General features: G+C 45.2%; 1 protein-coding gene across 2 annotated transcripts; it reads right to left on the bottom strand.

Moving 5' to 3' along the window:
- Positions 1 to 1740: 1740 nt before the first annotated feature.
- Positions 1741 to 27879, bottom strand: ACP7 (acid phosphatase 7, tartrate resistant (putative)). Of its 2 annotated transcripts, none has more exons than XM_073641689.1 (16): positions 27844 to 27879; positions 25272 to 25510; positions 23688 to 23806; positions 21935 to 22138; positions 18301 to 18483; positions 16489 to 16514; positions 16235 to 16332; positions 14106 to 14168; positions 13914 to 14028; positions 13351 to 13464; positions 11719 to 11776; positions 11338 to 11405; positions 8652 to 8723; positions 5216 to 5371; positions 2421 to 2464; positions 1741 to 1969 (listed from the first exon to the last, which is right to left on the bottom strand). In XM_073641689.1, exons 3-16 carry the CDS (start codon positions 23785 to 23787, stop codon positions 1843 to 1845), a joined length of 1428 nt encoding a protein of 475 aa, XP_073497790.1. In that variant the 5' UTR covers positions 23788 to 23806; positions 25272 to 25510; positions 27844 to 27879; the 3' UTR covers positions 1741 to 1842. The 2 variants fall into 2 exon arrangements, with proteins under 2 accessions (XP_073497790.1, XP_073497791.1); XM_073641690.1 differs by having other exon boundaries at positions 5234 to 5371; positions 27844 to 27877.
- Between the last annotated feature and the right edge of the window lie 13 nt (positions 27880 to 27892).

The following is a 27892-nucleotide window of genomic DNA, read 5'->3' as shown; positions in this document are numbered from 1 at the left end:
GGAGATATATTTTCAGTGTTGCAGCTAAGGGATGAACATAACGCATTCACTCACATCACCGTAAGACCGACAGAAACCCTCCAACTTAATATTGGTCCGATGGATGATACTATCCATGCCGTGTTTCATCTCTATAGCGATGAGAAACATGATGACAATATCTACCACCTGGGACCTCCAGGGGCGAAGAGTTAGGGAAAGTTAGGGATCTCATGAAATTCTAACAGACCTAGCACATCCCACAACCAGCCCTCATATGAGCTCACCAAGGGGAGGTATGTGAGCATAACCTTGATCTAATAAAAATGAGAGTTTGCTTATCTGTCATTATTCATTCTAGAAGACATAGTTCTCTGTGAGAGTGTCCATTTTCCTAATCGGAGTGCTTCCCTCCGTAAAAATAACAGATAACAGTTATTCCTGCGACCTCAGGTTTAGTACTTCTCTTTCTTTATCCCTTTTTATTATATGTAATTGTATATACCGTGTTGTTTTTGTTCCCATTTTGTATATTTTTTATAAACACTGCCTCCCCATTTTGTATATTTTTTATAAACACTGCCTATCTTTCCGGATTGAATATATAAAATTTAATAGTTCTGTTCCTCTTGCTCTGTAAACGCAGCCCTGAAGCCATTCGCTACCTGTAATGGGTGTCCAATTGACCTGTATAACCAATTGGTGGTGGCAGCTAGTAGTTCCTTTTTCACTGCAGTCGATAACTGAGCTCAGTTATCGGCTGTGGCTGCAACAGTCACATGATATCATCTCTGGAGCAGAGTGAACAAAGGAACAAAGACTGGGGCGAAAGCAGCAGAGGAGGACGCCCTAAAGTTATTTTACACCATTATTTGTAAAAGTGTGTGGAGCTGGATGTCCCCTTTAAAAAGGAACGTGTCATCAGAAAATGGGCAATTATTTAAACCAAGTTTTTCTGGTAATTTTTTTTTTTAATTGTTGATAGGGTTATAGAAAACTGGAAAAAAAAATTATCAAAAATCTTACAATTTTCACGCTGGCCACTAGGCCTCATTCTAGATTTACACTTGATGTTCTGTACAGGTGACTTTTCAGCAGTCTCATCAATACAGAGAGGATTACAATCCCTGATAACACAGGATTCACAATTTACAATAGATGATGTCACAGCTCACCTCCTCCTCCTGTACAATGACTGATAACACCTCTATATACAGTAGATAACACAGGATCCACCATTCACAATAGGTGATGTCACAGCTCACCTCCTCCTCCTGTACAATGACTAATAACACCTCTATATACAGTAGATAACACAGGATCCACCATTCACAATAGGTGATGTCACAGCTCACCTCCTCCTCCTGTACAATGACTGATAACACCTCTATATACAGTAGATAACACAGGATCCACCATTCACAATAGGTAATGTCACAGCTCACCTCCTCCTCCTGTACTAATTAGATGCTATGATAAAGCTATTATACACATAGGGTCTGAGTCAGTCTATTGCTGTTAATATTCATGTGAAGAACAGGGAGTAGGAGTCTAATATTAGGCCCAGTGACCAGTAGAAAACAAATGCAAAATTAGATTTTTTTTTCTGAAACAATATCAAAAATGTTACATTTTAAATACATTTAACATAAAAATCTGATGTAAACAATAAGTCCTTTTCTCTTCACAAGTTCCCTTTATGATGGCATAGAAAGAACAATGGAGGGAGCATCACATTAGTAAATAATAGAACTAAATCAATTTTTCGGTTGAAATCTCCTTTAATGTTGACATTTCCGCACCGATCCGGGGCGTCCGGCCAGTTACAAGTTTAGTGTTAGCCTATTTTTCTCTTAAAAGGGGCTAAGTTTTGTTTTCTGGGTATAAGTCGCTGTTCATAGGGCAGAGTTGTATGTTGGGTGTCACAGACCCCCGGTGCTGGGTGGACTCCTCTGTGTTCTTCAGGGGGCTCATTGTGCTTTGTGCAGTACTAGGATCCAACATGGAGCGAAGAAGGTGAGATAAAGAAATCATCAGGTAGCATAGAAGCTGCGCTCCTGCCACCCCATAGCAAACTATGGGAAATGTAGTATTACATGACAGCCATGCAAATAACTCAAGGGCAGCTCGAGTCCACCAGCACAGAAAACCCCTACTACACAGCGGATCTCTATTCTGACTCCCAGAAGAAGCTGCAGACCCCCCTCTATGATATACATGTGCCCCAAAAGGGTATACGAGCAAAGAGATGTCATCACCAGACATCCTCTATAAGAGATCACTCAGTGCAAGAGATCAGCAGCAGCAGAATCACAGGGATCACTCCAGAGATACACAGAAGACTTCATTCCTGAGATCGAGAAAGAAGGACACAAATCCGGGGAAGATTCCGACCCCAACTGATTAAATCTCATCTAGAAAACATAGATCTCGGTATTCACCGCTTGTCTTTAATCAGCCAGATCTCATCCACTATCTCTCCATCCTGTGGAAGAAAAGCAGATGTCACAAGGTGTAATCTAATGTCTTTACTTACAGCTCGTCTCCCAGGAGTAAAGGCCCCGTCACACTAAGCGATGCAGCAGCGATCCCGACAACGATACGACCTGTCAGGGATCGTTGCTGCATCGCTAATACATCGCTGGTGAGCTGTCAAACAGGCAGGATCACCAGCGATCAGGGGAGCAACGATATCGTGGAAAGAATCGTTCCACGATGTCCTGCTCCCGTTACCAGCCTGCTGCAAGCAGGAGCAGGCTGGTAACTATGGTAAACATCGGGTTACTAAGTGCGCGTGTGCCCCTAGTAACCCGCTGTTTACCATGGATACTACTCTGCTACCGTGCGCTGGAGCCTCCGCTCACAGTAGCAGAGTGGTATCTATGGTAAACAGCGGGTTACTAAGTGCGCGTGTGCCCCTAGTAACCCGATGTTTATCATGGTTACCAGCCAGATCGTTGGTCCCGCTGGTCACACACAGCGATGTGTGCTGGCCAGCGGGAGGCCAACGACCAAAAAATGGTCCAGGACACTTTGCAACGATCAGCGACCTCACAGCAGGGGCCTGATCGTTGCAAAGTGTCACACATAGCGACATCGCTGGTGAGGTCGCTGGTGAGTCACCAAAACCGTGACACAGCAGCGATCTCGCTAGCGATATCGCTTAGTGTGACGGGGCCTTAAGAGAGGTTCAGGCGCTGATATTCATCAGTGTATAACCGTCCGTGTATTACTCTCATGTCCTGGCTCCAGTGCCGGCTCTGTGCCCTTCTCCTGCACGATGGCTTACAATGGCAACTGCACTTACTCCGGGGAGGTTTTGCTCTCAGGCTTTACAGACTTGCCCAGGCAGCGAAAAGTGGCCAGAATATTCAGGTAGTTGACATCAATGACGCTAACGTAGAAAGCTCCCTACACTGCCAGCTCTGCTATATCGTGGAGTTAGTGTGCCACACTGCTGACCAGTTCTACCTGGACTCTGTAACAAACCAAGCTCTACTATATCACTTCTATAGACAGTAGATTATATATATATATATATATATATACACACACACACACACACTACCGTTCAAAAGTTTGGGATCATTTAGAAATTTCATTATTTTTGAAAGAAAAGCACATTTTTTTTCAGTGAAGCCGACATTAAATGAATCAGAAATACACTTTATACATTGTTAATGTGGTAAATGACTATTCTAGCTGCAAATGTCTTGTTTTTATTGCAATATCTACATAGGTGTATAGAGGCCCATTTCCAACAACCACCACTCCAGTGTTTTAGTGGTACATTGTGTTTGCTAACAGTGTAAGAAGCTAATGGATGTTTAGAAACCCCTAGAAAACCCTAGAAAACCCTTGCACAAGTATGTTAGCCCAGCTGAAAACAGTTTGGCTGATTTGAGAAGCTATAAAATTGACCTTCCTTTGAGCTAGTTGAGAATCTGGAGCATTACATTTGTTTGTTCAATGAAACTCTCAAAAATGGCCAGAAAAAGAGAACTTTCATGTGAAACTCGACAGTCTATTCTTGTTCTTAGAAATGAAGGCTTACAAATACTGATTGTAATGCAGCGACTTGCTGGCATTACGGTAATGGTCCAGGATGTGTTTTACCTGACCATGTACCTTCCCCCTCAGGTGACTGGTCACATGACTGTGACATAGCACAGGTCCTGCGCGCACAGAATGTCTGTCTGATCACATGACTGTGACATCAGCAAGGTCCTGTCAGTATGTGTGTGTGTGTGCACGGGATGCATATATAAACCCTGCTTGATGGGAGACAGGTGTGTTCTGTGAGAGAGGCGTAAGGCCTGTTCCCATGTGTGTGGGACGCCGACCGTGTGAGGCCTAGTGGAGCCTGGTGCCTGAAAGGCAGAGCCTGGATCCTGTGTGGATGCTAGTGGCCTTGGAAGGCAGAGACTTGAGTAAGAGTCCTGAAAGGCAGAGCCTGGATCCTGTGTGGATGCTAGTGGCCTTGGAAGGCAGAGACTTGAGTAAGAGTCCTGAAAGGCAGAGCCTGGATCCTGTGTGGATGTCAGTGGCCTTTGAGGGAACGACGGCTGGAGACCCCGACCTGGGAAGCCGCAAAGCCACAGTGGTGGCGGAGTAATGGACTGAGACAGCTAAATCCGGCAAAGGTAATACCCTGTGTTATATGGACATTAATATGGACATTGCTATTTTATTACCTTGCTGAAGGCTGTTACTTGGGCCACTTGGGCCTGTCTGCTACTTGAGAGACTCCCGGATGTTAAGTGTGTAAACATGCCGGTGGCGGACTAAGATGGACTGTGTGAACTGTGGTTTATGAAGTGTAATAAACTGCAGCATTAAGAAATACCGGAAGGACATTGCTGGTGTGCTTTGATTTACCCGGTGCAGCGAGTATTCCCCATTATGATGACTAGTGCTGCCTTACATGATGTAAAATACTGACCAAATACTGGGCGTGTGAACGTGGCCTGACGTCTGGCTGATAGAAGTTGAAATGCACTGATACATTGTAGCAAACAATCAGGTGAGGAGAGATAGCAGCTGGTGCGTTTGTCTCACAGGCAGACTAAGCACTCTGGAAAATCAAGTGTCCTACAAGTGACTGTAAAGACGTATGAGCCAGCAATACCCCCAGTATGTCAGTCATAAGACCCCCGCCCTATATATATATATATATATATATATATATATATATATATATATATATATATATATATATATATATATATATACACACCCTGTGACGCGCGCTCACCCGGTCATCGGACACCTGCTGGATGTGTATGTGAGTCTTGTTTGCTATGTGGATCCGCGTGTAGCCATAATCCTCTATCCTCACTGCGCTCCATTCACGGTGCAGCGGAAAGAAAGGATCCAGCCGCTCCCTACATCCCTGCCACAAAATCACAAAAAGAAGAATTTATTCGTGGTTACCAATAAATGTATACATTTTACTTACAGTGAATGTCTCCCTATCACATCCAGTCATTGTGAAGTCTGAACTTACTGACTTTATACTTTATGGTATTTGGAGCTTTGTGTTACTGATACACAGTGCCAAACCTGCTGCTTCATGTAAGCCATAGACTTAAAGGGAATCTGTCAGCAGGTTTTTCCAGTGTAATCTGAGAACAGCATGATGTAGGGGCAGAGAGCCTGAATCCAGCGATGTGTCACTTACTGGGCTGCTTGCTGCAGATTTGATAAAAATACCTGTTTTATAAGTTCTCTAAATGCTGAGCCCTGAATAACCCCACCCCCACCCCCACCCCTGATTGGCTGCTTTCTGTGTACACTGTGCATAGGCAGAAAACTGCCAATCATTGGTGGGGGGCGGGATTACAGAGCAGGAGTACTACATGGCACGAGATACATAATCCTCTAGTGATAATCTCCTGCTGATAAAACAATGATTTTATTGAAACTACAGCAAGCAGCCCAGTAAGTGACACATCACTGGAATCAGGGTATCCCCTACATTATGCTGCTATCAAACTAGGTAGCAAAACCTGCTGACAGACTCCCTTTAAATGATAAAACAGTGCTTTATTAAAGCCACCACTAGGGGGAACATAGTGTGTACACCATCAAATAGACGCAACACCAGGATGGCACAACTTAAATTCCCACCGACAGAAATTGTCAGCGGCATTTAAGTAGATGCACAGTCTCAATTGCTGCTGCTATATGCGGGTGCTGGCTGTATAACACAGCTGGTACCACCCCTATATGGAGCGGGCCCGACACACCCATACCCTCCCCTATATGGAGCGGGCCCGACACACCCACAACCTCCCCTATATGGAGCGGGCCACACACACCCACACCCTCCCCTATATGGAGCGGGCCACACACACCCACACCCTCCCCTATATGGAGCGGGCCCGACACACCCACACCCTTCCCTATATGGAGCGGGCCACACACACCCACACCCTCCCCTATATGGAGCGGGCCACACACACCCACACCCTTCCCTATATGGAGCGGGCCCGACACACCCACACCCTCCCCTATATGGAGCGGGCCACACACACCCACACCCACACCCTCCCCTATATGGAGCGGGCCCGACACACCCACACCCTCCCCTATATGGAGCGGGCCACACACACCCATACCCTCCCCTATATGGAGCGGGCCCGACACACCCACACCCTTCCCTATATGGAGCGGGCCACACACACCCACACCCTCCCCTATATGGAGCGGGCCAGACACACCCACACCCTTCATTATATGGAGCGGGCCCGACACACCCACACCCTCCCCTATATGGAGCGGGTCACACACACCCACATCCTCCCCTATATAGAGCGGGCCACACACACCCACACCCTCCCCTATATGGAGCGGGCTCGACACACCCATACCCTCCCCTATATGGAGCGGGCCCGACACACCCACACCCTCCCCTATATGGAGCGGGCCCGACACACCCACACCCTTCCCTATATGGAGCGGGCCACACACACCCACATTCTCCCCTATATGGAGAGGGCCCGACACACCCACACCCTCCCCTATATGGAGCGGGCCCGACACACCCACACCCTCCCCTATATGGAGCGGGCCCGACACACCAACACCCTCCCCTATATGGAGCGGGCCACACACACCCACATTCTCCCCTATATGGAGCGGGCCCCACACACCCACACCCTCCCCTATATGGAGAGGGCCACACACACCCACACCCTCCCCTATATGGAGAGGGCCACACACACCCACACCCTCCCCTATATGGAGAGGGCCACACACACCCACACCCTCCCCTATATGGAGAGGGCCACACACACCCACATTCTCCCCTATATGGAGCGGGCCCCACACACCCACACCCTCCCCTATATGGAGCGGGCCACACACACCCACACCCTCCCCTATATGGAGCGGGCCACACACACCCACACCCTCCCCTATATGGAGCGGGCCACACACACCCACACCCTCCCCTATATGGAGCGGGCCACACACACCCACACCCTCCCCTATATGGAGCGGGCCACAAACACCCACATTCTCCCCTATATGGAGCGGGCCACACACACCCACACCCTCCCCTATATGGAGCGGGCCACACACACCCACATTCTCCCCTATATGGAGCGGGCCACACACACCCACATTCTCCCCTATATGGAGCGGGCCACACACACCCACACCCTCCCCTATATGGAGCGGGCCACACACACCCTTCCCATGACATAGGATTACATCCAGGGGAAAGTAACATAGTAACATAGTTTTTAAGGTTGAAGGAAGACTAAGTCCATCTAGTTCAACCCATAGCCTAACATGTTGATCCAGAGGAAGGCAAAAAAAAACCATGTGGCAAACACTAAGCTCCACATTGGGGAAAAAAATTCCTTCCCGACTCCATACGGCAATCAGACTTGTTCCCTGGATCAACGCCCTATCAATGGATCTAGTATTTATAACCTGTAATATTATACTTTTCAAGAAAGGCATCCATGCCCTTCTTAAATTTACATAGTGAATCACTCATTACAACATCATGCGGCAGAGAGCTCCATAGTCTCACTGCTCTTACAGTAAAGAATCCGCATCTGTGATTATGATTAAACCTTCTTTCCTCCAGATGTAGAAGATGCCCCCTTGTCCCCGTCTCAGGCCTCAGAGTAAAAAGATCAGTAGAAAGGTCTTTGTACTGTCCCCTCATATACATGTACATAGTAATAAGATCACCCCTAAGCCTTCTTTTTTCCACAGTAAATAACCCCAAGTGTAATAAGAAGGTGTTATCACTGATGGTCTGTCCTTAGGATCGGTGGTGGTCCAACTCCTGACACCACCATCAATCAGCTGATTGTCCAGAAGTGTAACAGCGCTGTACATTGTGTAGTGGCCATAAATGGTAGTACACACTCGCTCCTATTCGCTTGCAGAGGAGAGAACTTGAAGCACCAATCACAACCACTACACAGTGCATTTCCAGTGCACCACAATCTCTTCGATCAGCTGATCGGTGGGGGGTGCCAGCAGTCTGACTCCCATAGATATTGATGATAGCTTATCAACGATGAAGTCCCAGAAAACCCTTTTAAAGCTCTGTGGACCTTAAAATGACAACTCTGTACGGACTATAACACATACTCTGACAGTGACTATATACACGTATATACCTGTGCGCGCCCCGGTGTATAACTCACCGCAGATCCCGTCGTGATGTGGACAGGAGCCCTGGGATTTGTATAGGGAGCCTGGAGGGATCCATTATAAACCTGCAATGAGCGAGGGTCTGAATAAGAAATCTTTGCACAGCTGAACAAACAGCGCCGATCCACATACTCCTCACCGTCTGATGGGGTCTCCGGGGGGTCAGCTCTACACATATCAGCTCATGAAACATAGACGTGGTAGTATAGATAATAAGACACTCAGGGGCAGACGCCAACTATAGGGGCCCCGTGCCAGATCAGCTCCGCAGCTTTCGCTGATATTATTGGTGATGTCACTGCAGAAACCCACTTGTGATGTCATAGTGGCTTAGTGGAGTGAAATCCACTTAGGACGTCATATTAGTTGGCAGATCGCAGCTCACTTGTGGTGTTATAATAGATTATCAGGCTCAAATCTACTGTGATGTCACAGCAACTTGACTGACAAACTTATTTGTGATGTCATACAAGACTGGTTGACTGAAACTCAAGTGTGATGTCATTACAGCTAACGGAAACCTACTGTGGTGTCATAGCAGTTTACATGAATGAAACTCGCTGTGATGTCATTGCAGTTTATCTGATGAATACACATTTGTGATGTCATAATAGCCTACTTGCCTCAAACCTGCCGTGTTGTTACAGTAGCCTACCTGCCTGAAACCTATCATAAGATCGTAGTAACCTTCCATGATGTCATAGTAGCCTACCTGCCTGAAATCTACCGTGATGTCATAGGAGCCTACCTGCCTGAAATCTACCGTGATGTCATAGTAGCCAACCTGCCTGAAATCTATCGTTATGTCATAGTGGCCAACCTTCCTGAAATCTACCGTGATGTCTTAGTTGCCAACCTGCCTGAAACCTGCCGTGATGTCATAGTAGCCAACCTTCCTGAAATCTACCGTGATTTCATAGTAGCCTACCTGCCTGAAATCTACCGTGAGGTCATAGTAGCCTACCTGCCTGAAATCTACCGTGAGGTCATAGTGGCCAACCTGCCTGAAATCTACCGTGATGTAATAGTAGCCAACCTGCCTGAAATCTACCGTGAGGTCATAGTAGTCTACCTGCCTGAAACCTACTGTGATGTCACAGTAGCCTACCTGCCTGAAACGTACCGTGAGGTCATAGTAGCTTACCTGCCTGAAATCTACTGTGATGTCATAGTAGCCTACCTGCCTGAAATCTACCGTGATGTCATAGTAGCCAACCTGCCTGAAACCTATTGTGATGTCATAGTAGCCAACCAGCCTGAAATCTACTGTTATGTCATAGTGGCCAACCTGCCTGAAACCTACCATGATGTCATAGTAGCCAACCTGCCTGAAATCTACCGTAAGGTCATAGTAGCCTACCTGCCTTAAATTTACCGTGAGGTCATAGTGGCCAACCTGCCTGAAATGTACCGTGATGTAATAGTAGCCAACCTGCCTGAAATCTACCGTAAGGTCATAGTAGCCTACCTGCCTGAAATCTACCGTGAGGTCATAGTGGCCAACCTGCATGAAATCTACCGTGATGTCATAGTAGCCTACCTACCTGAAACCTACTGTGTTGTCACAGTAGCCTACCTGCCTGAAACCTACCGTGAGGTCATAGTAGCCTACCTGCCTGAAATCTACCGTGATGTCATAGTAGCCTTCCTGCCTGAAACTTACCGTGATGTCATAGTAGCCAACCTGCCTGAAACCTATTGTGATGTCATAGTAGCCTACCTGCCTGAAATCTTCCGTGATGTCACAGTGGCCAACCTGCCTGAAACCTACTGTGATATCATAGTGGCCTACCTACCTGAAATCTACTGTGATGTCATAGCAGCCAACCTGCCTGAAATCTACTGTGATGTCATAGTAGGCTACCTGCCTGAAACCTACCGTGATGTCATAGTAGCCAACCTGCCTGAAATGTACCGTGATGTCATAGTAGCCTACCTGCCTGAAACCTACCGTGATGTCATAGTAACCTACCTGCCTGAGACCTACTGTGATGTCATAATAGCCTACCTGCCTGAAACCTACTGTGATGTCATAGTAACCTACCTGCCTGAGACCTACTGTGATGTCATAGTAGCCTACCCGCCTGAAACCTCCTGTGATGTCATAGTAACCTACCTGCCTGAAACCTACCGTGATGTCATAGTAACCTACCTGCCTGAAACCTACCGTGATGTCATAGTAACCTACCTGCCTGAAACCTACCGTGATGTCATAGTAACCTACCTGCCTGAAACCTACCGTGATGTCATAGTAACCTACCTGCCTGAAACCTACTGTGATGTCATAGTAACCTACCTGCCTGAAACCTACCGTGATGTCATAGTAACCTACCTGCCTGAAACCTACCATGATGTCATAGTTTCTTATTTGACAGATACTTGTGATGTCACTGCTACCTACCAGAGTAAACTTGTGACATCACAGTAGGTTACCTAGGGGCATACACAAGCAAGAAATGGCCGCCAAGTAAAAACAATATATGAATAGATTACTGGAGGGAGCTGCCGGTGCCTCTGCAGACCATGCCTCAGCACCAAACCCCCAGTAATTGTGAGCTATGGATAGGAGGTGACCTCTTACCTGAGATCCAATAGGCCGTAGTGACCGCAGGTTGTGCTGATGCTATGTCCGCCCCAGGTGACAGTAATGTAGTCTGCTATAATGTGTAGTCTACTCACCGTACAGTTGTATACAGGCCACATCCGCTCGTAGGAATGCTCATGTGCCCAGATTTCCAAGTCCACCCCTAGAACATACATATGATAGTATAAATGCCTCCTGATTATGTAGGGGCTGATTTTTGCATGAGTAACGCTGAACATAGATGAACAGATGATCTACTGTAAAAGTGATCAGCCGATTGTGCTGAGGGATGATCCAGCTGGCTGTGCATTTTTCCTGCAGCGGCCACTACAGGAGAAGTGTAGTATTACACGCTGGCTTTGTGTTCAGGGTTTGAAGCTTGTGTCTCTATGATTTCATAGACATCTCCATCAGAGATGAAGTGTAAGGATTGCATCCGCTCACAGTATTCAGAATTGACATATTTATTACTATACCGTATTTATAGAACAGTTCCTCCAGCGGGTACTGTCCGCCAGGTAGCCCCGTCCTTATCTGCAAAATAGATCAAAGAATATGTTAGTGAATGAGTGAAAGAGACATCTATCTACCTGCAACATCTAGAAGTAGAGGACAATTCAGACCCATTCTCCAAAAATATCCCCACGCGGCCCATTAGAGGTTGCTCCAAGAATGTGTGTGTGAAGGGCTCTGACATTAGTAAGACATGTCACCATACATGGCCAGGAGCTATGGATGTGGTACAGGGGTGCTGCTCAAGACCTGTGCGGGGCCCCACTAATAACTATTGGATCCAGAAATATCTCGTATTGCATGGTCATCCGTTCATGTGTCTTAAGGTGCTCATATACTTTATATAACTATTGGCCCAATGCAATGATTTGATTGATATTCTTCCAATCTCAGACACACATGCACGCTCAGTTCGGCCAAGAGTGCATGTGTTCTGCAAAGGAAAAAAGGAGCAATTTGTTGCCAGACTGTCACGGGTGTGTTAGATGTGACAGACAATCGCCCTACAGTTGGTTGCAGAAGATCTCTTCATTTGGCATTACAGACACCGTCTTAGATCTGTCTCACTGTAGGACCCAGGGACTACCTCCCTCCAGCTAATTCACACCCAGGCCTGGGTGTCTAAATACTTTGTTTGCTCCAGGGAGGTGCCGGTGATATTCACATGTCCCCTTGTGAAGGCTTGGAGCTATTGCAGTTTGCTTACATCCTCTCGGGTGTTAGGAGGACGTGTGGGGTAATCTCTCTGAAGTCGGCTCAAGCTAAGTTACTTTCGCCCGTGTTTGTCTCCCTTGTTGTCTTTAGTTGTTAGTGAGGACTGTCTAGTGCTCATCCCTCCCTTCCCTATCCAGGGCCAAGCTCTAGGGAAATACAGGGTTTATGTTCCTGTGCGGCGATTGGTGAGGAACCAATATAGGCACGGTAGGGGAGACAGGGTGATATCAGATCAGCCTAGGAGGTCTCCACTCCCCCTTCCCCTAGTGTCTGGGCTCCCTTCCCTCTTCCCTTTGTGTTGCACTTAGTCTTTCCCACACCTTGCGTGACACAGACTCCTCATTCCCTTCTCTTTATGCCTAACTTTCTCTTTATGTGTGGAAATTCAACATCAATGACCCATCAACACGATGTCACGGGACAGCGGGGAGGCCCTCATGTATGGTCCTTCTGAAACTGGCAGATTTGGCCAACTTATCTCAATGATGTATGAGGGCGGCAAGTGTTTGGTCTAAAGTCGAAAGTGATTCAGCCAACTTCGGTGGGATCAGCCAACTATCCGATATGTATGGGGGTCTCCCAACTTTCACAGATGATGTCGGGATAGAGAAAGATCGGCACGGTGAAATTTCAACATCCGATTTGTTATTTTTTCCTCCGCTGCCAGAGGAGTCTGCAGGTGACTTTTTCCTCTCTCCCCATTGAATACAGACGGACGCACAGCTAAGCCGAACACTTGTGTATGGGGAGAGGTAGCTGTCAGCCGAACGAGCCAAGCACCGACATTAGGCTATGTTGGACCCCAGTCACATCCCTTCTAATCCTTTCCATCTTTGTCTCCTCAGTCCACCATTGCTTTCCCTTTTGTCCCGCCAGCTTACCGTACTATCGTGCTGGACGCAGTCGTCACTGTTGAAGTTGGTGCAGTACATGGGTCGGTGAGCCGTTGTTATGATCCATGGCCGCTCAGAACGATGCGCCGAGCTGGTGGCCTCCTGCAGACAATAAAATGTATAATAAAACTATGAACCTGTATGAAGTATCCAGGGGGTAGTCTCGGAGTGCGGTGTACCCTACAAGGGGCGATGGGGTACCTAGTGAGGACCGTGATGTCAACACACCGATACAAGACTAGGTTCCCAAAATTCTGCATAACAAGAAACTATTATTCCAGGTTACTGTATCTTTGAATAACTTAATATGAATTTCTGCCTTTTACCCTCATGACGTTTTTAGGTCCAATATACTGTGTTGATTAACCCCTTGTTGACACCTGCCTTATGCATGTAGTATATAGCACTGTTGCAAGTACTCCCCCATATTATGGCATATACTGCATGCACTGTGCAGTGGGCACCAGAGCTGTAGGCACCGCGCAAAATGGTACTAATCATCCATCCAACATGGGGATAAATAGGAGAAAGAAAGAGATCTTGCATCAGACCTGAAGATCCTTCTGCAGCCAGCGATACTGCTCCCCCACGAGTTCTTGGCCATACTTCAGATAGAAATACACCTCGGTGGAGAAGGAGATGATGTGAGCAGGTCCAAGGTCCCAGCTGGTAAAACAACACATTAAAATTTTATATCCACGTTACCATATCCTTGTATGACGGCACAACCACTGTCAGCTCACCTGTACCACAGACCTTCTGTATTTCCCGGCATGGAAAACCGGTTGCGGTAATTGGAGAAGTTACTGCGATACAAAAATGGTGAGATGCGGTTGTAACAATGGTAAAAACTGAATGTTTGATACTATAAAAGTCCTCATGCCATGTACAGCCATAGAGCTCAATGAGAAATTCTGCCTGCCTACGGCCACCACTAGGGGGAGCCCACAGCATACCGTTTCTACATTGAACTTAAAGACGATCTTTCAATTGCTAAAAAAAAACAAATAATTGTAAAAATCCCTGCGCTCCCGTGATTCTCCTGCTTTTTTCCGTTTTGTGCTGCCTCGCTCCTATCCAGAGATATTCAAATTTATTGGTTTTAGAGCGCAGCATGTGAAATCTCTGCTTGTAGTGCAACCAGGCGTTTTTTCAGAGTCTTCTCTGGGGGCGTGTGCTTTGACTCCTCCCTCCCAGAGGCGGCCAATTACAGCTCGGCAGTTGAGCTAGCAGTTTCAGAGGACACTGCCAATTGGCATCATTTGGGTAGGAGGGGTCAAAGCACATGCCCCCAGAGAAGACTCTGAAGAAACACCCATTTGCAGAGATTTCACATGCTACGCTCCAGAAGAAACAAATGTGAATATCTCTGCAAAGGAGCGACGCAACACAAAACGGAAAAGAGCGTCAAAATTGGGGGAGCTCAGTGATTTTTGCAAGGTATTTAACTAAATTTTTTTAAAGGTCCACTTTAAAGGGAGTGTGTCTGCCCAAACTGACAATATAACCTAAGCACATAGCCTTGTAGGGAATATAGCCCTTATAAAAAAAAATAAAAAAAAACGCACTTTTAGTGTTCTAATCGCTGCCTCCATTCTGCAGGATATGAAGTTCAATCAAAACAATAATTATGGTGATCAGGTTGCAATGGCATGGCAGTCCATGCCTGCCATGATGTTGTTCCCGTGAAGACTAGCCTGTGGCTGAGCTTCATAGGAGACTTTGGTATTGCAGTAGATAGTACAGTATAAGCAATCAGATGGTCGCTGGCTCAAGTCTCCTAAGGGGACAAAAAATTATAGTAGAATTTTTTTTATTTTTTTTTAAAAAGTAAAACATATAACAAAAATAAAGATTAAAATCACCTTCCTTTTCCTCAATTAAAAAAAAAAACATATTTGGTATTGCCGCATCCGTAAAAGTATCTGTCAAAATATAAAATTAATTAACCTGATTGGTACAAATAAGACAAAAATCACAAAGAACACCAAAATTGCGATATTTTTGGTCGGCGCAACTCCGCAAAAAAATGCAATAAGAAACAATCAAAATGTGATAACTACCCCAAAACGGTAACGATTAAAAAAAAATAACCCTACAATACATGGCAAAACACAAGCCCTAAAACTGCTCTATCAATCAAAAAAAAAAAAAAAAAAGAAAACATTACAGGTCTCGAAAAATAGCGACACAAGCACATTTTTTTCCTATGAATTTCTAATTGAAATAAAAAAATATAGATACAAGTTTGGTATTGCTGTAATCACGCTGACCTTGAGAATCGTATATATGCCAAGTTATTTCTACAACATGAATGAATGGTGTAAAAACAAAATGCAAACAACAATTGCGGAACTGCATATATTTTTTGCAATTTCTCCGCACTTGTAATTTTTTCCACATTTTCCAGTACAGTGAATGGTGTCATTCAAAACTACAACCCATCCCGCAACAAACCGGCTATGTCGATGGAAAAATAATAAAGTTACACTTCTGGGAAGGAGGGACGGAATAAAAAAAAAGATCGAAAACAATTAAAAAAAAAAAAAAAAAAATCACAAAGTCGGGAAGGGGTTAATAAAAATACAGTATGCGGTAAGCTCTTGAGCTCCCCCAAGTGGTGGATGCAGGTAGAAAAGATTTTTTGTTCATGTAACTCTTCATCTATGCAGGGGATTTGGAACTCTGAATTATAAAATATGGAAAAAAATATTTTAAGAGAGAAATCAACACATAATGTTGGACCCGGGGGGAATCCAATGAAGACACCAGTATTATTGCTGATCTAATTTAGGGTATGAGAGGGTCTTTGCGGTCCAAGAGCTGAAAATCAATAACTGGCTTATAATGGGAATGATAAGTCACAACTCACTATTTCTCTTCGTGGTTTCCAGGAGATGTCATGTAGGGAACGTAAGCTGCCACCGACTCGATCTGTCGCATGAACTCATCACCTACTTGAGCGTCATCCTAGAAGAGAGGGGAGGACGTGACCGTGCTAGGACAGGCATCAACCCGATTTCCATGGTTGCAATACCACACGCTGTCTATTGACAAAAGGGGCGCTGTTCCTCAAAAGAAAGCAGCTATGTTTTAGCGCGTTAGCAGGATATAAAGATATTTTACCTCGTCCATATCATAGGCAAAATCACCTGCAAGAAATAGAAACAGAAAGGACTTTACTTTGTGCAAGAGACCTGCACCTATACTGTCCCCATTGTTGCCCCTTCCTGGCTTGATTGACATCTCCTGGGCCGCTCCATCAGTATTTGGAGTATGCGCAGTGGAGAGCAGTGTACGGGCCTCCGCTTCATCTCCACGTTGCACATGTCTTAGATGCCACCGGAGCGGGCTTGTGATGACGTATCCCAGATATGGGGACATCAATTAAAATAAGTACCAGCCAGGAAATGGGATTGTGTGTAAGAGCGGAACCATCTCCAAGACTCTTCAGAATATTAAGCAAGAGATGCAATGTCCATGTAGTCGCTCCACCGGCATCTGGCACATGTTTAGCGAAGCGCGTCGTACTGGCCTCAGCTTCATCACCGCACTGCACATACACTGGTAAGTCATGGAGGGGCTGGCCAGTTGGATTTTATTGTGGGAGGTCAAGAACGACCTCCATGACTCTTCATGGTAATTAGCAAAATGCGGCTCTATCGGCATCTGGCACATGCATACCTAAGCATGGTGTATTGGCCTTAGCTTTCTTCTGTACACTGGAAGCCACCATAGCTGGCTTATCATGATGTATACCGGACAAGGGGAGACTATCCAAGCCTGTTAGGGAGAGAGGAACCACCTCCTTGACTCTTTTGGATAAGCAAGAGGTGCAATGTCCCATCCGGATCCAGTGTATGTGCAGTGAAGCGAGATGAACTGGCCTCAGCTTATTCTCAATATTGTGCTTACATTCGATGCTACCGACAACAGGGTCGTCAATAAAGCCAGGAAGGAACTGGACGGTGTGATTGCATGGTGGACAGGATCCACCTCTGTGACTCTTCAGGGTAATTAGCAATAGGAGCAATGTTCCTCTTGCTGCGCAATAATCATCAAATGCAAGTGCAGTGAAGTGCCCAGCATTGCCCTCCGCTTCTTATCCGCACTGCGCATGCATGCATTGGATGCCACCATAGCTGCTTAGAGGGACATCATAAAGGCAAGAAGGGTCCTGACCATATGTTCAGGAAGCAGGGACGACCTCCCTGACTTTTCTGGGTAAATAGCAATAGGTGCAATGTTCCTCTTGCTGCTCAATAATCATGCAATGCAAGCGCAGTGAAGTGATCAGTTCTGGCCTCCGCATGCACTGGATGCCACCATAGCTGGTCAGAGGGACATCAATGAAGGCAGGAAGGGTCCTGGCCAAGTGTTCAGGAAGCAGGAACGACCTCCATGACCTTTAAGGGTAATTAGCAATAGGTGCATTGTCCCTCTTGCTGCAAACTCAGTGAAGTGACCTGTAATGACCTCCGCTCCGTCTCCGCACTGTGTCTGCCAGTGGAGGTGTCTTGTGATGATTTATCAGAGCAAAAGGGATGTCAATCAACCCAGAGAGGGTCTGGTCAAAGTGCTTGGGAGACCGGAACCACCTCCATGACTCTTCAGAGTAATTAGCAATAGTCACAATATCCCATTTTGCTGCAAGCGCAGTGAAGTGAGCTGTACCGGCCGCCGCTTCTTCTTCGCGCTGCGCATGCGCTGGATACCACCAAAATTGGCGTGTGATAATATATCAGAGCCAAAGGGGCGTCAATCAAGGCGGGAGGGTTCGGGAAATGGGAACCACCATAATTTTTCAGGGTAGTTTGCATGAGGCGCTGTACATGACCTCAGTAACACTATTGTGGGAAATTACTATTTATGCAATTTCCAATTTCTAAAAAAGAACAGAATAACCCTGGATCATAACCCTAAAACTATCACACTTACCAACATGAAGTATGGCATCATACATTTCCATTTGCGTTTCCTTCTGGAGCCTTGATAAGGACTGAGCGTTGTCGTTTCCCATGTCCCCATATACGGCCAGGCGGGGTCCCCACGAAGAACCAACCTGGAGTGCCCGGAAGGAAAACTCAGGGCTCCAACCAAGGGAACTGCCGCAGTGATAAACTAAAGGACAAGAATTGCAAAAATAAGTATGAGATCTAAGAGGTAAGTTTTCTCCTTATGGATAGTGACATGCCAGGTCTGGCACGCCAGTATGAGGAGGCTTAAATGCCTTGCATGCTCCTCTGGGAAATTAAATATGCAAATTGTCTCTTCAGAGAGCAAGAGGACTTGAACTCTAGCGTCACCGATAGGAAGTAGCAATCCTACAAGTCAATATCAACTCTATAATCGACCCTTTAATATCGATATTGACTTGCAGGGTTGCTACTTCCAATAGGTGGTATTAGAGCATAAGTCCTCTTCCTCTCTGAAGAGACAATTTGCATATTTATTTTCCCAGAATAGCATTGCAAGGCGATTAAGCCTCCTCATAATGGGGTGCCAGACCTGGCATGTCACTCTCCATAAAGAGAAAACTTCCCCCTTAGATCCCAGTCTTAGCATCTCACCCAGCCAAATCAGACAATTTACAAAAATAAGTAAAAATAAAACATTGACCAATCATCTGTAAGTGTATAAAGCTCAGCTCTATTATCTAGTGGGGTCTGGGGTAGTCAGAAATCCATCCCTTGCCTCATTGGATTCTCACGCTGCTGCTCCTCTCCTCCTCTATCCTTTGCACTGCAGCTCTGCTTTTTCAGATAGGCTGCTGTGTATAAGCACAAGCCCACCTGAAGGGGAAGTCAGTGCATGCAGCCATAATTCTCATTACAACAAGGACACAATGATTATGACCTGCAAACAAATAAATCATCACGGTGAAAAAGAAGGTTATCACTGATATACTGAGACAAACGAGCCGCAATATGGCAGGTGCCCGTGAGATTGGCCGTAATTCACTCTCAGACCAATGAGACTGTTAGGCGACGAGTAGACAGATGACAGATGATGGATATATGGCACTGTCCAAGGTGTATGGGATTTGTCTGCATATTTCAGGGCTATAAAATACACCCATAGATTACTGATCGCCGTGAAATATGGCTGCTTTATACAAGAAGTCAGAAATGACTGTATTATTATTACTGGTCAGGGTTTTCACACATGGGGGATGCTGGATGATAGTGGTGTAGACCCAAAATACTTCCCAGACAGCAAAAAAAAAAACGGTCAAGCGGTTTTGCCACCATGCAGCAGACCGTGATCACCAGTGATCAGCTGTGATCACCAGGATAAGTTGCAGCTAGCGCCCACTACAGGTCAGATGTTGTATTACAAGGCGGACATTTAAAAGGGATTGTCCCCTTACATAAAATATTGGTCACCGATGCAGATCTGCCACCTATAACTTTACGACTGGTGGGGGCAAGACTGCTGAGAACGGGGGTCCCGTGTCTCATGTGTAAATAGATTGGTGGTACACATGCCCAACCGCCGCTAATTAATCTCCATTGGATTGGTAGTGCACGTGTGACCACCACTTCCGTAAACAGTGCGGTGGTCGCCCATGTGTGCTACCACAAGCGAGAGACACAAGACCCCCTATTCTCCAGACTGGTGGGAATCCGCCCCAAAAATCATACATTGGTGATATAACTTCAGTAGAAAAATTGGCTCTGTTACCTATAGCAACCAATCACAGCGCAGCTTTCATTTTACCAGAGCAGTTTAAAAAATATAAGCTTTGCTCTGATTGGTTGCTATGGACAACAAAGAGAGTTTTGGCAAATGAGGCCTATTATGAACTATCATTGTGGGCCTAAAAAGAAAAATGGTTTTTTTTTGTTGCCCATAGCAACCAATGACAGCCCAGCTTATATTTTTTCAATCCTGATGTAATAGTCGGTCACCATCAGGGTGCGCATGTAGCGGGCTACGAAGCTTCCGGCTGTGTCATGGCTGCTAGGAGTTGCCATGGCAGCTAGCGGCTAATGTAGGCCGCCATCTAACACCCAGCGTGTGGCCAGGCTTCATGGAAGATCGCAATATTAAAATTGCCGCATACAGAACAAATTATCAGGTTAAAAATATTAAGTGAAAATTAAATTAGTAATATTTAATAAAAATTTTAAAATAAAAAATAAGTTTTAATTCCCCTTACCAGTTTTAACACCCCCCAAAAAAAATTATATATACCGTATATATTTGATATCTTTAAAACTCTGTTCCATGAAAAAATTCACCCCAAAATATGGTAAAGAAAAAAAAAATCAAAATGCCAGAATTGCTTCCCCTCCTCCCAAAAAGCAATCAAAACATCATAGATGCTCCAAAATTGTATCAATAAAAATAACAATTCAGCCCGCAAAAAAACAAGCCCTCACACAGCATCATCTACAGAAAAATAAAAAAGTTATGGATCTCAGGAAAACAAATTTTTTTTTCAAAGTTCTGAATTTTTTTAAACTATAAAAATAATTAAAACAAAACCTATTTAATTCTATCGCTGTAATCGTTTTGACCTGGAGATTTATGTTGCCAAATTTATTTTTACCGCACAATGAACTTTGTATAAAAAAAAAAAAAAAAAAAAAAGGCAAAATTGCATTATTTATTTTTTTTCATTATTTCACCCAACTTGTATTTTTCCGCCCTACGGTAAATCTATACATTATAGGACTGTGGCCCTTTTAAACAGCTGATCGACAAAAGTGAGGAGAGTCGGACCCCTACCCGATCTAATACTGATGGCCTGCCCTAAGGAGAGTTTTTAAGAACTTAATATCCCCCTTTAACATCTGGCTGATGAGATTTTACACAATAAAAAATATGGCACCAGAGCGGGGCTTAAAGCAAAAGTAAATGGTATAAAAGCTTACAGATTAGAAGAGGAGAACAGCTTGTCTTGCTCAATTTAAGCCTACGACAGTAAAGTATATAATCCCAAGTACAGATGTTACAGAACTTTCTTTAGTGGTTGGAAACCCATAGAGTTCAGCTTATGCACTAGATTGTGGCCAAACAATAGCGCCAACTCTGCTACAACTGTATAATATTTAATTGCTGTAAATATGTATTTTTTTTTTACCTGGTGTAAATACCGCTGTTCTCCTGAATCCGGCGATGTTTTTCTTTTCTTCCTGCTCCTCTCCATTCCTGAGATATTTCCCTCTGTTTCCTGTATATAAATCTAATCTAGTTACCGAGTGGGTGTGGTCATGAAAGGAAACGCCCACAGAGGAGAGTTCAGGGCCACACCTACTTCACAACAAGACTATATTTAAATACAGGAAAGAGGAGGCCATATCTCAGGAACGGAGAGGAGCAGGAACGAAAAAAAACATCGCCGGATTCAGGAGAACAGCGGCATTTACACCAGATTAAAAAATTACATATTTATGGAAAATGACAGCTTCCCTTTAAATAAGCTGCATATGAATACTTAGAGCATTCAACAATGTGACTAGTTTTGTATGACAGCACAGTATCCAAACAAAGCCCACATGAGATACAACGAGAGGAGACCAACCTGACCATTTTCCCCCTTCCATGATTCCTGATCTTGTCTTACCATATTTCTGACCAGGATCCATATTCTCCAGAGTAACCCGATGGATAAACATCTTTCTATGTTTTGGTCCTCCATCTACAAAGATGCTGACACTGCCATAAGCAGTGAGATTGAAGGAAGCACGTCCGGGCAGAGGATTGTATTCTACTACCGATGGGGTCCAGCTGAAGGTGGTCCAGGTCACAGTCATGGTTGCCGGATGACCTGAATGGTAAATAAGATCAATTAAACTGTTCTATAAATTATACTGAGTAGTGTGTACACGCAATGATGGATGCACCCACCAGAGGAAGGAACTATCTATAGGTGATACCATCAATGTCAGATGGTGGAGGTCCAAAACAAAGCAGCTGATTGAAGGTGCCGTTGTGCTCCAGAACTGGCACAGCGCCATACACTGTGTTGTGGTTGTAGCAGAGGGAACTGCAAGCTTGCCGTAGCTTTCATGACCACTGCTGTGCCACGTCCAGCAGCGAGCCATGGCACCTTCAATCAACGGATCAGTGGGACTGCACTTGTCACCAGGTCGCAAGTTTTTTCTCATCTTTTTCTTGTTCTTCCCCTATTCCGTTTTTGTTTTGTTTAAATCCACCATACGGTTCCAGGAATATGGCCTTTTTATTTGGTGCTATTTTTATGGTCTTTACAAGAGGGGGTGGCTTACAGGGTAATTATAGAGAACAGCTAAAGACACGCCTATATGTCACGGTTTACCGCGAGAGAGAGGCCAGAATACTGTGATGCCTGATTTCACGTACTTCTGCACTGAATAGATGCACTTCACCTTCATATTAAACAGTGCATGTTTCTGCTAGCAGTGCAGGAGTTAATCTGTTCTGTTGATAGCTCCTGGAGCTTTCCTGCTTTAATAGTCTCAGCTGTCCAGTGTTGGCCACTCCCCTCTGATATATATGCTGCCTCTGGCAATCAGGATTGCCAGTGTTAGTTTCATACTGCCTGGTTCTGGAGTTGGAGGCGTTGGTTGTTTGAGGAGGCGTTTTGAGTGTTGTTCTGAAGAATGTTGCTTGGTGATTTGTCTGTGTGCATATCCTCATCCTCTCCTATTGTGTTTTTCCTTCCCTTTACTTCTCAGTGTTCCACGTTGTTGTTTGTGAGTGCATATTTGTATGATTGGTATTTTAATTTATTCCTGTACATCTTTCCTTGTTAGTCTGGTTTGTATATTCTTATACACTACTACTCCCCACTTCCCTGGGTGAGGAAGGGGACAGATAAGGGCTGATTCTGGAGTTCAGCAAGGTACGTGGCCCCAGAGTCTTCACCATCAGAAGTAATCCGGGGAGCAGGGATAGGGCGCCCCTAGCTTTAGGGATAGGGAAGGAGTGCCTAGCTCCGGGATATCAAACAGTGTTGTGACACTATATTACAGAATACAGAGTTAAAAGTGTGTGGTGGGTAGGTGGCTTTTTTTAGGATCCTCATCTATTGCCAAAGTGTAGAGTAGGTTACAAACAGCGTCTCTGGCTCTGGAGGACACAGCCTGTCCTGTATTACACAAAAATCCTATTGATTTGAATAAACAGTGTGTATTACTTAATTTTCCCTGGGGAGGCGCTGCAGAGAAACTGAAACAGGTTCAATAAGAAAATGTATTGGTAACAAAACAAGAGTGCCAGCAGGGGGCGTTTTTTGATTTGCTTTCCGTCAGTGCCAATATCAAAGCAGCTACCCTTATTAAATTTGGGGAGTGGGGCTGTCCGAAATCACAGTCCATTTTATGATCAATGCTTACCTGTATATGAGAGGTGCACCTGCTCGGGCTGGTACCAGCCAATGTTGGCACCGCTTGAGGACATCACGATCGCGCACAAGGGTAGAATAGACGTCCACATCCTGCTAAAAGTATTTTCGCTAAACAGTCACAAAAAAAAAAGTTAAAGTCAAATCTAAAGAACATTATTTAATCTGCATAGAATTTTTAAAATGTGTGTGTCGTTTTGAAGAATTTTGGAACAAAAAGCGTCAGTGACAATAAAAAAACCCTGCAAATGATTTGGTCAGTGTAATCCAAAAGCGGACTCCCTTATAAACATGTAACTTCCTAAATATGGATCAATAGATCGTATGGTGGAGATACGGATGCAGGACACTCCTGGCGCCGCTTATCTCCAGACGTAATAAGAGTTAATGCTGTATCTAAGCCGATTCCACCATCCCTGCACCTTCCGCTTCCATCTGTCACGTGCAGTATTCTTCCTATCTGGGTCACACGGAGGAGTCATGACTCTGCACAGGGGTTAGTGGTTTGGGGTTTAGCGGAACAGTGACTAAAGGAAGGAGGTTATTTCCTAGAAATGTAATATTCTGCAATATAATGAGTCCTGTCCGCGCCCCCATGTACATCTCGGTGTAAAGCAGGGTCACACAAGCTCATTTTCGGTCCATATGCAAAACAGACCGTACATGGACCAGCGGTCGTCAATGTGTAAGTGCTCATTTATCATTCTCTCGTGCGGTACATGCAGCTATGGCGCAATTCCACGACGTGTACAAGTGCACGGAGCTGTACGCTGGTCCAGAAAGGATTGACATCAGCGACAGTCAACTTTCGAGGATGCACCGGGTCCCAGATTTTCATTAGTGACTTCCATTGTACATGTACAGCAGATGTGCACCCTGCATGTATGGAGAGAGCAGTGCCGGCTGTGTTATACAGCCAGCACCTGAGTAACTGGCTCGGAGTTAAAGTAGCTTCTATTTCAGTGCTTTAACCCCCTTAGATGCCTTTATTAATCCTGACAGCAGCATTTAAGAGATTGAAATGGGGAGGAGGTGTCCTGTCAGGCAACTATTGACCCTATTGGCATTGCCATGTAAGCTGGAATCCTCCTTACAGGGGCTGTCTAGCTACAAGTCTGCAATCACAAAGTGTGACTTTAGACTTGTGAATCTTCACAGTGTACAGTGTGTGCACTGAGAGAATTCTCCGATTCAGGCGGTCACATGCCGACTAGACGTGCACAGAATGCTCAATGCAAGTGTACTGACACGTCTAGTCGGAATGTGCCCATAAGTATGCAAATCACATACTCATGGCCACAGTCCAACTAGACATGTCAATACACTTGGGGAGAATCCTCGCTGCGTACGTAAACCATCCAAACTAATAAAATATAAGTAGTAAAACTACATAAATTTGTTATCACCATAACCATAGTGACCTGTAGGACAAAGTTAACGGGTCATTGTTGCAGTAAAGTGAAGTTCGGAAAAAACAAAACACCAAAGATTATGGTGGAATATAGTATACAGTTGTATATAAGAGGTTAGTACTGAATCCTATGTAGTCACGATATTAGGTGAATGAGGTACGTACCTGGGAAGTCCTCGTGGTAAAATCAAGTGCCTCCCTCTTAGTAGGGGGGTTAGCAGCCAGTGATATTCTGCTGGAGACAGTCTTGGAAAAGCCGGAAACAAAAAAAACAAAAGGGCCGTCCTATAAGGAGCGTCCTGTGCGGCGCACAACTGCCCTCTCCTGCACAAAACCAGCACTGCATCTAGGAAAACATGCTAAGGGTACGTTCACACTGAGATGTGGAATGTAGATTTTTCTGGCTGAAAAACAAAAAAATGTAACGGCTATTTTATAAGATTTATATGTATTGTTTTTTTGTAAATGTTCGCCATTGTGGCCGGAGTTTGGGGTTTCCAAATGTTTATGGCTGATTCATCAATTACGACTTAAAAAAAAAAAGTGTACAAATTTACCCCAATCTCCTCCAGTGCGATTTTTATGGACGCCAAAACTTTGCACAACTTTTTAAACATTTTAGCAGAACATTCAACTTTTTTAAGCTTAAAAAGTTGCAAAAAAAAAAGGCAAAAGACCAAAATGAAAATAATTTTTCATTTTGCACAAAATTCATTAACCCCAAAACACATACCCATTGTAGGCTAATGGGGCTGGTCACAAGTTCTTGATTTTTGATGAACTGAGTGTCTGCAGGAATAAAAAATGGAGACGTCTGGATTGATCTGGGTCGTGAATCTCGCTCACCAATGCAAGTCTATGGGTCTGTGAAAAATAAATGGATTGCTTCATAGAGAAGTGTGATCCATCACTGCACAGAACATGTCCCCTCCAGAGTCCAGAGGTGGCAGCCTTACACCACTCCATCCGATGCTCAACCTTGTGCTTTCTGATGTACGGCTGCATGTAGCTGCTCGGCCATGAAGCTCCCATTGGGGGCGCAGTGTTTGTGCTGATGTTATTACCACAGAGGTGGTCTGGACTCTGCAGTTATGGGGTCAGCAGAGCATTGGTGACTTTTCTGCCCTCTGCTCCCCAGCACTCGGCCCCCCATTCTGTAACGTTATGGGGTCTCCACTTCATGGCAGAGTTGCTGCTGTTTCTTCCACTTCTCAATAATATCACTCAGAGGTGATGGGGGAAGATTTAGGAAATGTCATGAGCGGACTTGTTACCTCGGTGGCTCCTATTACAGGACCGCACTGGTATCAGTGAGCTCTGCACCACCGGCCGTTCTGTCACATGATAGTAAAGGCAGACGGCATGGCGGGGGGCTGGATGTCATACGGTGAGAGGCTATATGTTATACAATGGGGGTGAGAGGTCAAATGTTATACACCAGTGGGGGGCTAGGTGCCGTATGTTATACATTGGGGGGCAATGGGACTAAAGTAAAAAACAGAATTGAGTGATTAAGACGTGGGGACAGATACTTTCTCCATGTAATGTTCCTATGGCAGAAGGTAGGATGTAGAGCACTGTACAGACATGCAGTAATAAATGTCACCAACAATAAAATAAAAGTCATACAATGCACATTACACCTTTATTATATCCTCTTCTGCACTGACTCATATCGCTTTAATATACGACAAAAGGACCAGTAGATACAATCAGTACAAGCACCAAGTGTTCATATCAGAACACCAGCAACAAAAGTTTGTGCCCCCTCAGCTCCTCCTGGCGATGTTTCTGACACTCACAGCTAACACACACATTAGGGTGCGTGCACACGGTCAGTAAACGCTGCAGATTGTATGCCGCGCACTTGCGCTGTATGCAATTGCGCAGTGGCCAGATGTCACAGCATAGTGGATGGGACTTGTACAAATCCCATGTCCACTATGTGCCTGTGTGATCCTGCGGCTCACCCGCGGAGACGGACATGCGGCGCGTATTCACAGACCACAGGATGTCAATTTCTCTTGTGGAGACACTGGTTTCCGCAAGAGAAATTCTATCAGTGCAATGTCTAGGATGCAGTGACGGCAGGTGAATCCGCACGGTTCACTGAACACACACGGATTCACCTGCATGCAGCGCTATTGACACAGCAGAAAGTATACTGCATTCAAAGCGCAGCCAATACCGACCGTCTGCACATACCGAACTCTGCCTCTATGTCAGCGACTCTGGGGGCGCAGCGACCTGGGGGCAGGGTTTGGGGGTAACAGATGCTTCAACCTGATTCATCATTTGCTACTTTTACAAAAGTTGCAGCAAAATGTGATCCGGTCCTAGGGATGTCGTGTACCCCAGAAAAGTTTGTGTAACTTTTTTTGCACTAAAAAGTTGGAAAAGAAGGTTAAACACAAGGATTAAAAAAAAACATTCTTGCTTTTGCACAAAATTCACCAACTTTCTGAGCAATTTTTTTTAAATATAAATTTAGCACAAATACAAATATGCCAAGACAAGAAGTGACCTCAAAGTGCTGAAATTATGATTTGGACCCTTAGAGACCAGAATGCAGAACCCCAGAGAGGGCTCAGGGCAATCCAGCGAGAGAGGGTAGTCCCCCAGTTATGGCAGACCCCCAGAGAAGGCTCAGAGCAATCCAGCGAGAGAGGGTAGTCCCCTACAGTGAGTGCAGACCCCCCCCAGAGAGGGCAGTCCCCCAGTTATGGCAGTCCCCTACTGTGAGTGCAGGCCCATCGCGCGAAACAGTTCGAAGAACTTTAGAAACT

The sequence above is a fragment of the Phyllobates terribilis genome, unplaced genomic scaffold (assembly GCF_046119375.1).
Source record: "Phyllobates terribilis strain yellow unplaced genomic scaffold, ASM4611937v1 Scaffold_7__3_contigs__length_470593459, whole genome shotgun sequence".
Taxonomy (NCBI): Eukaryota; Metazoa; Chordata; class Amphibia; order Anura; family Dendrobatidae; genus Phyllobates; species Phyllobates terribilis.
Note: the sequence above shows the minus strand (reverse complement) of the source record. Positions and strands in the feature narration are given on the sequence as shown.

Excerpts from the sequence above, each read along its gene's own strand:
- ACP7 (XM_073641689.1), bottom strand. The coding sequence starts at position 23,787 with ATGTGGACGTCTATTCTACCCTTGTGCGCGATCGTGATGTCCTCAAGC. Across the intron at positions 11,406-11,718 it reads GGAACTGTTCTATAAATACG|GGGTGGACTTGGAAATCTGG; the intron begins GTATAGTAATAA and ends TGTATGTTCTAG. Across the intron at positions 2,465-5,215 it reads GGGTGAGCGCGCGTCACAGG|GATGGAGAGATAGTGGATGA; the intron begins GTGTGTATATAT and ends TTTCTTCCACAG.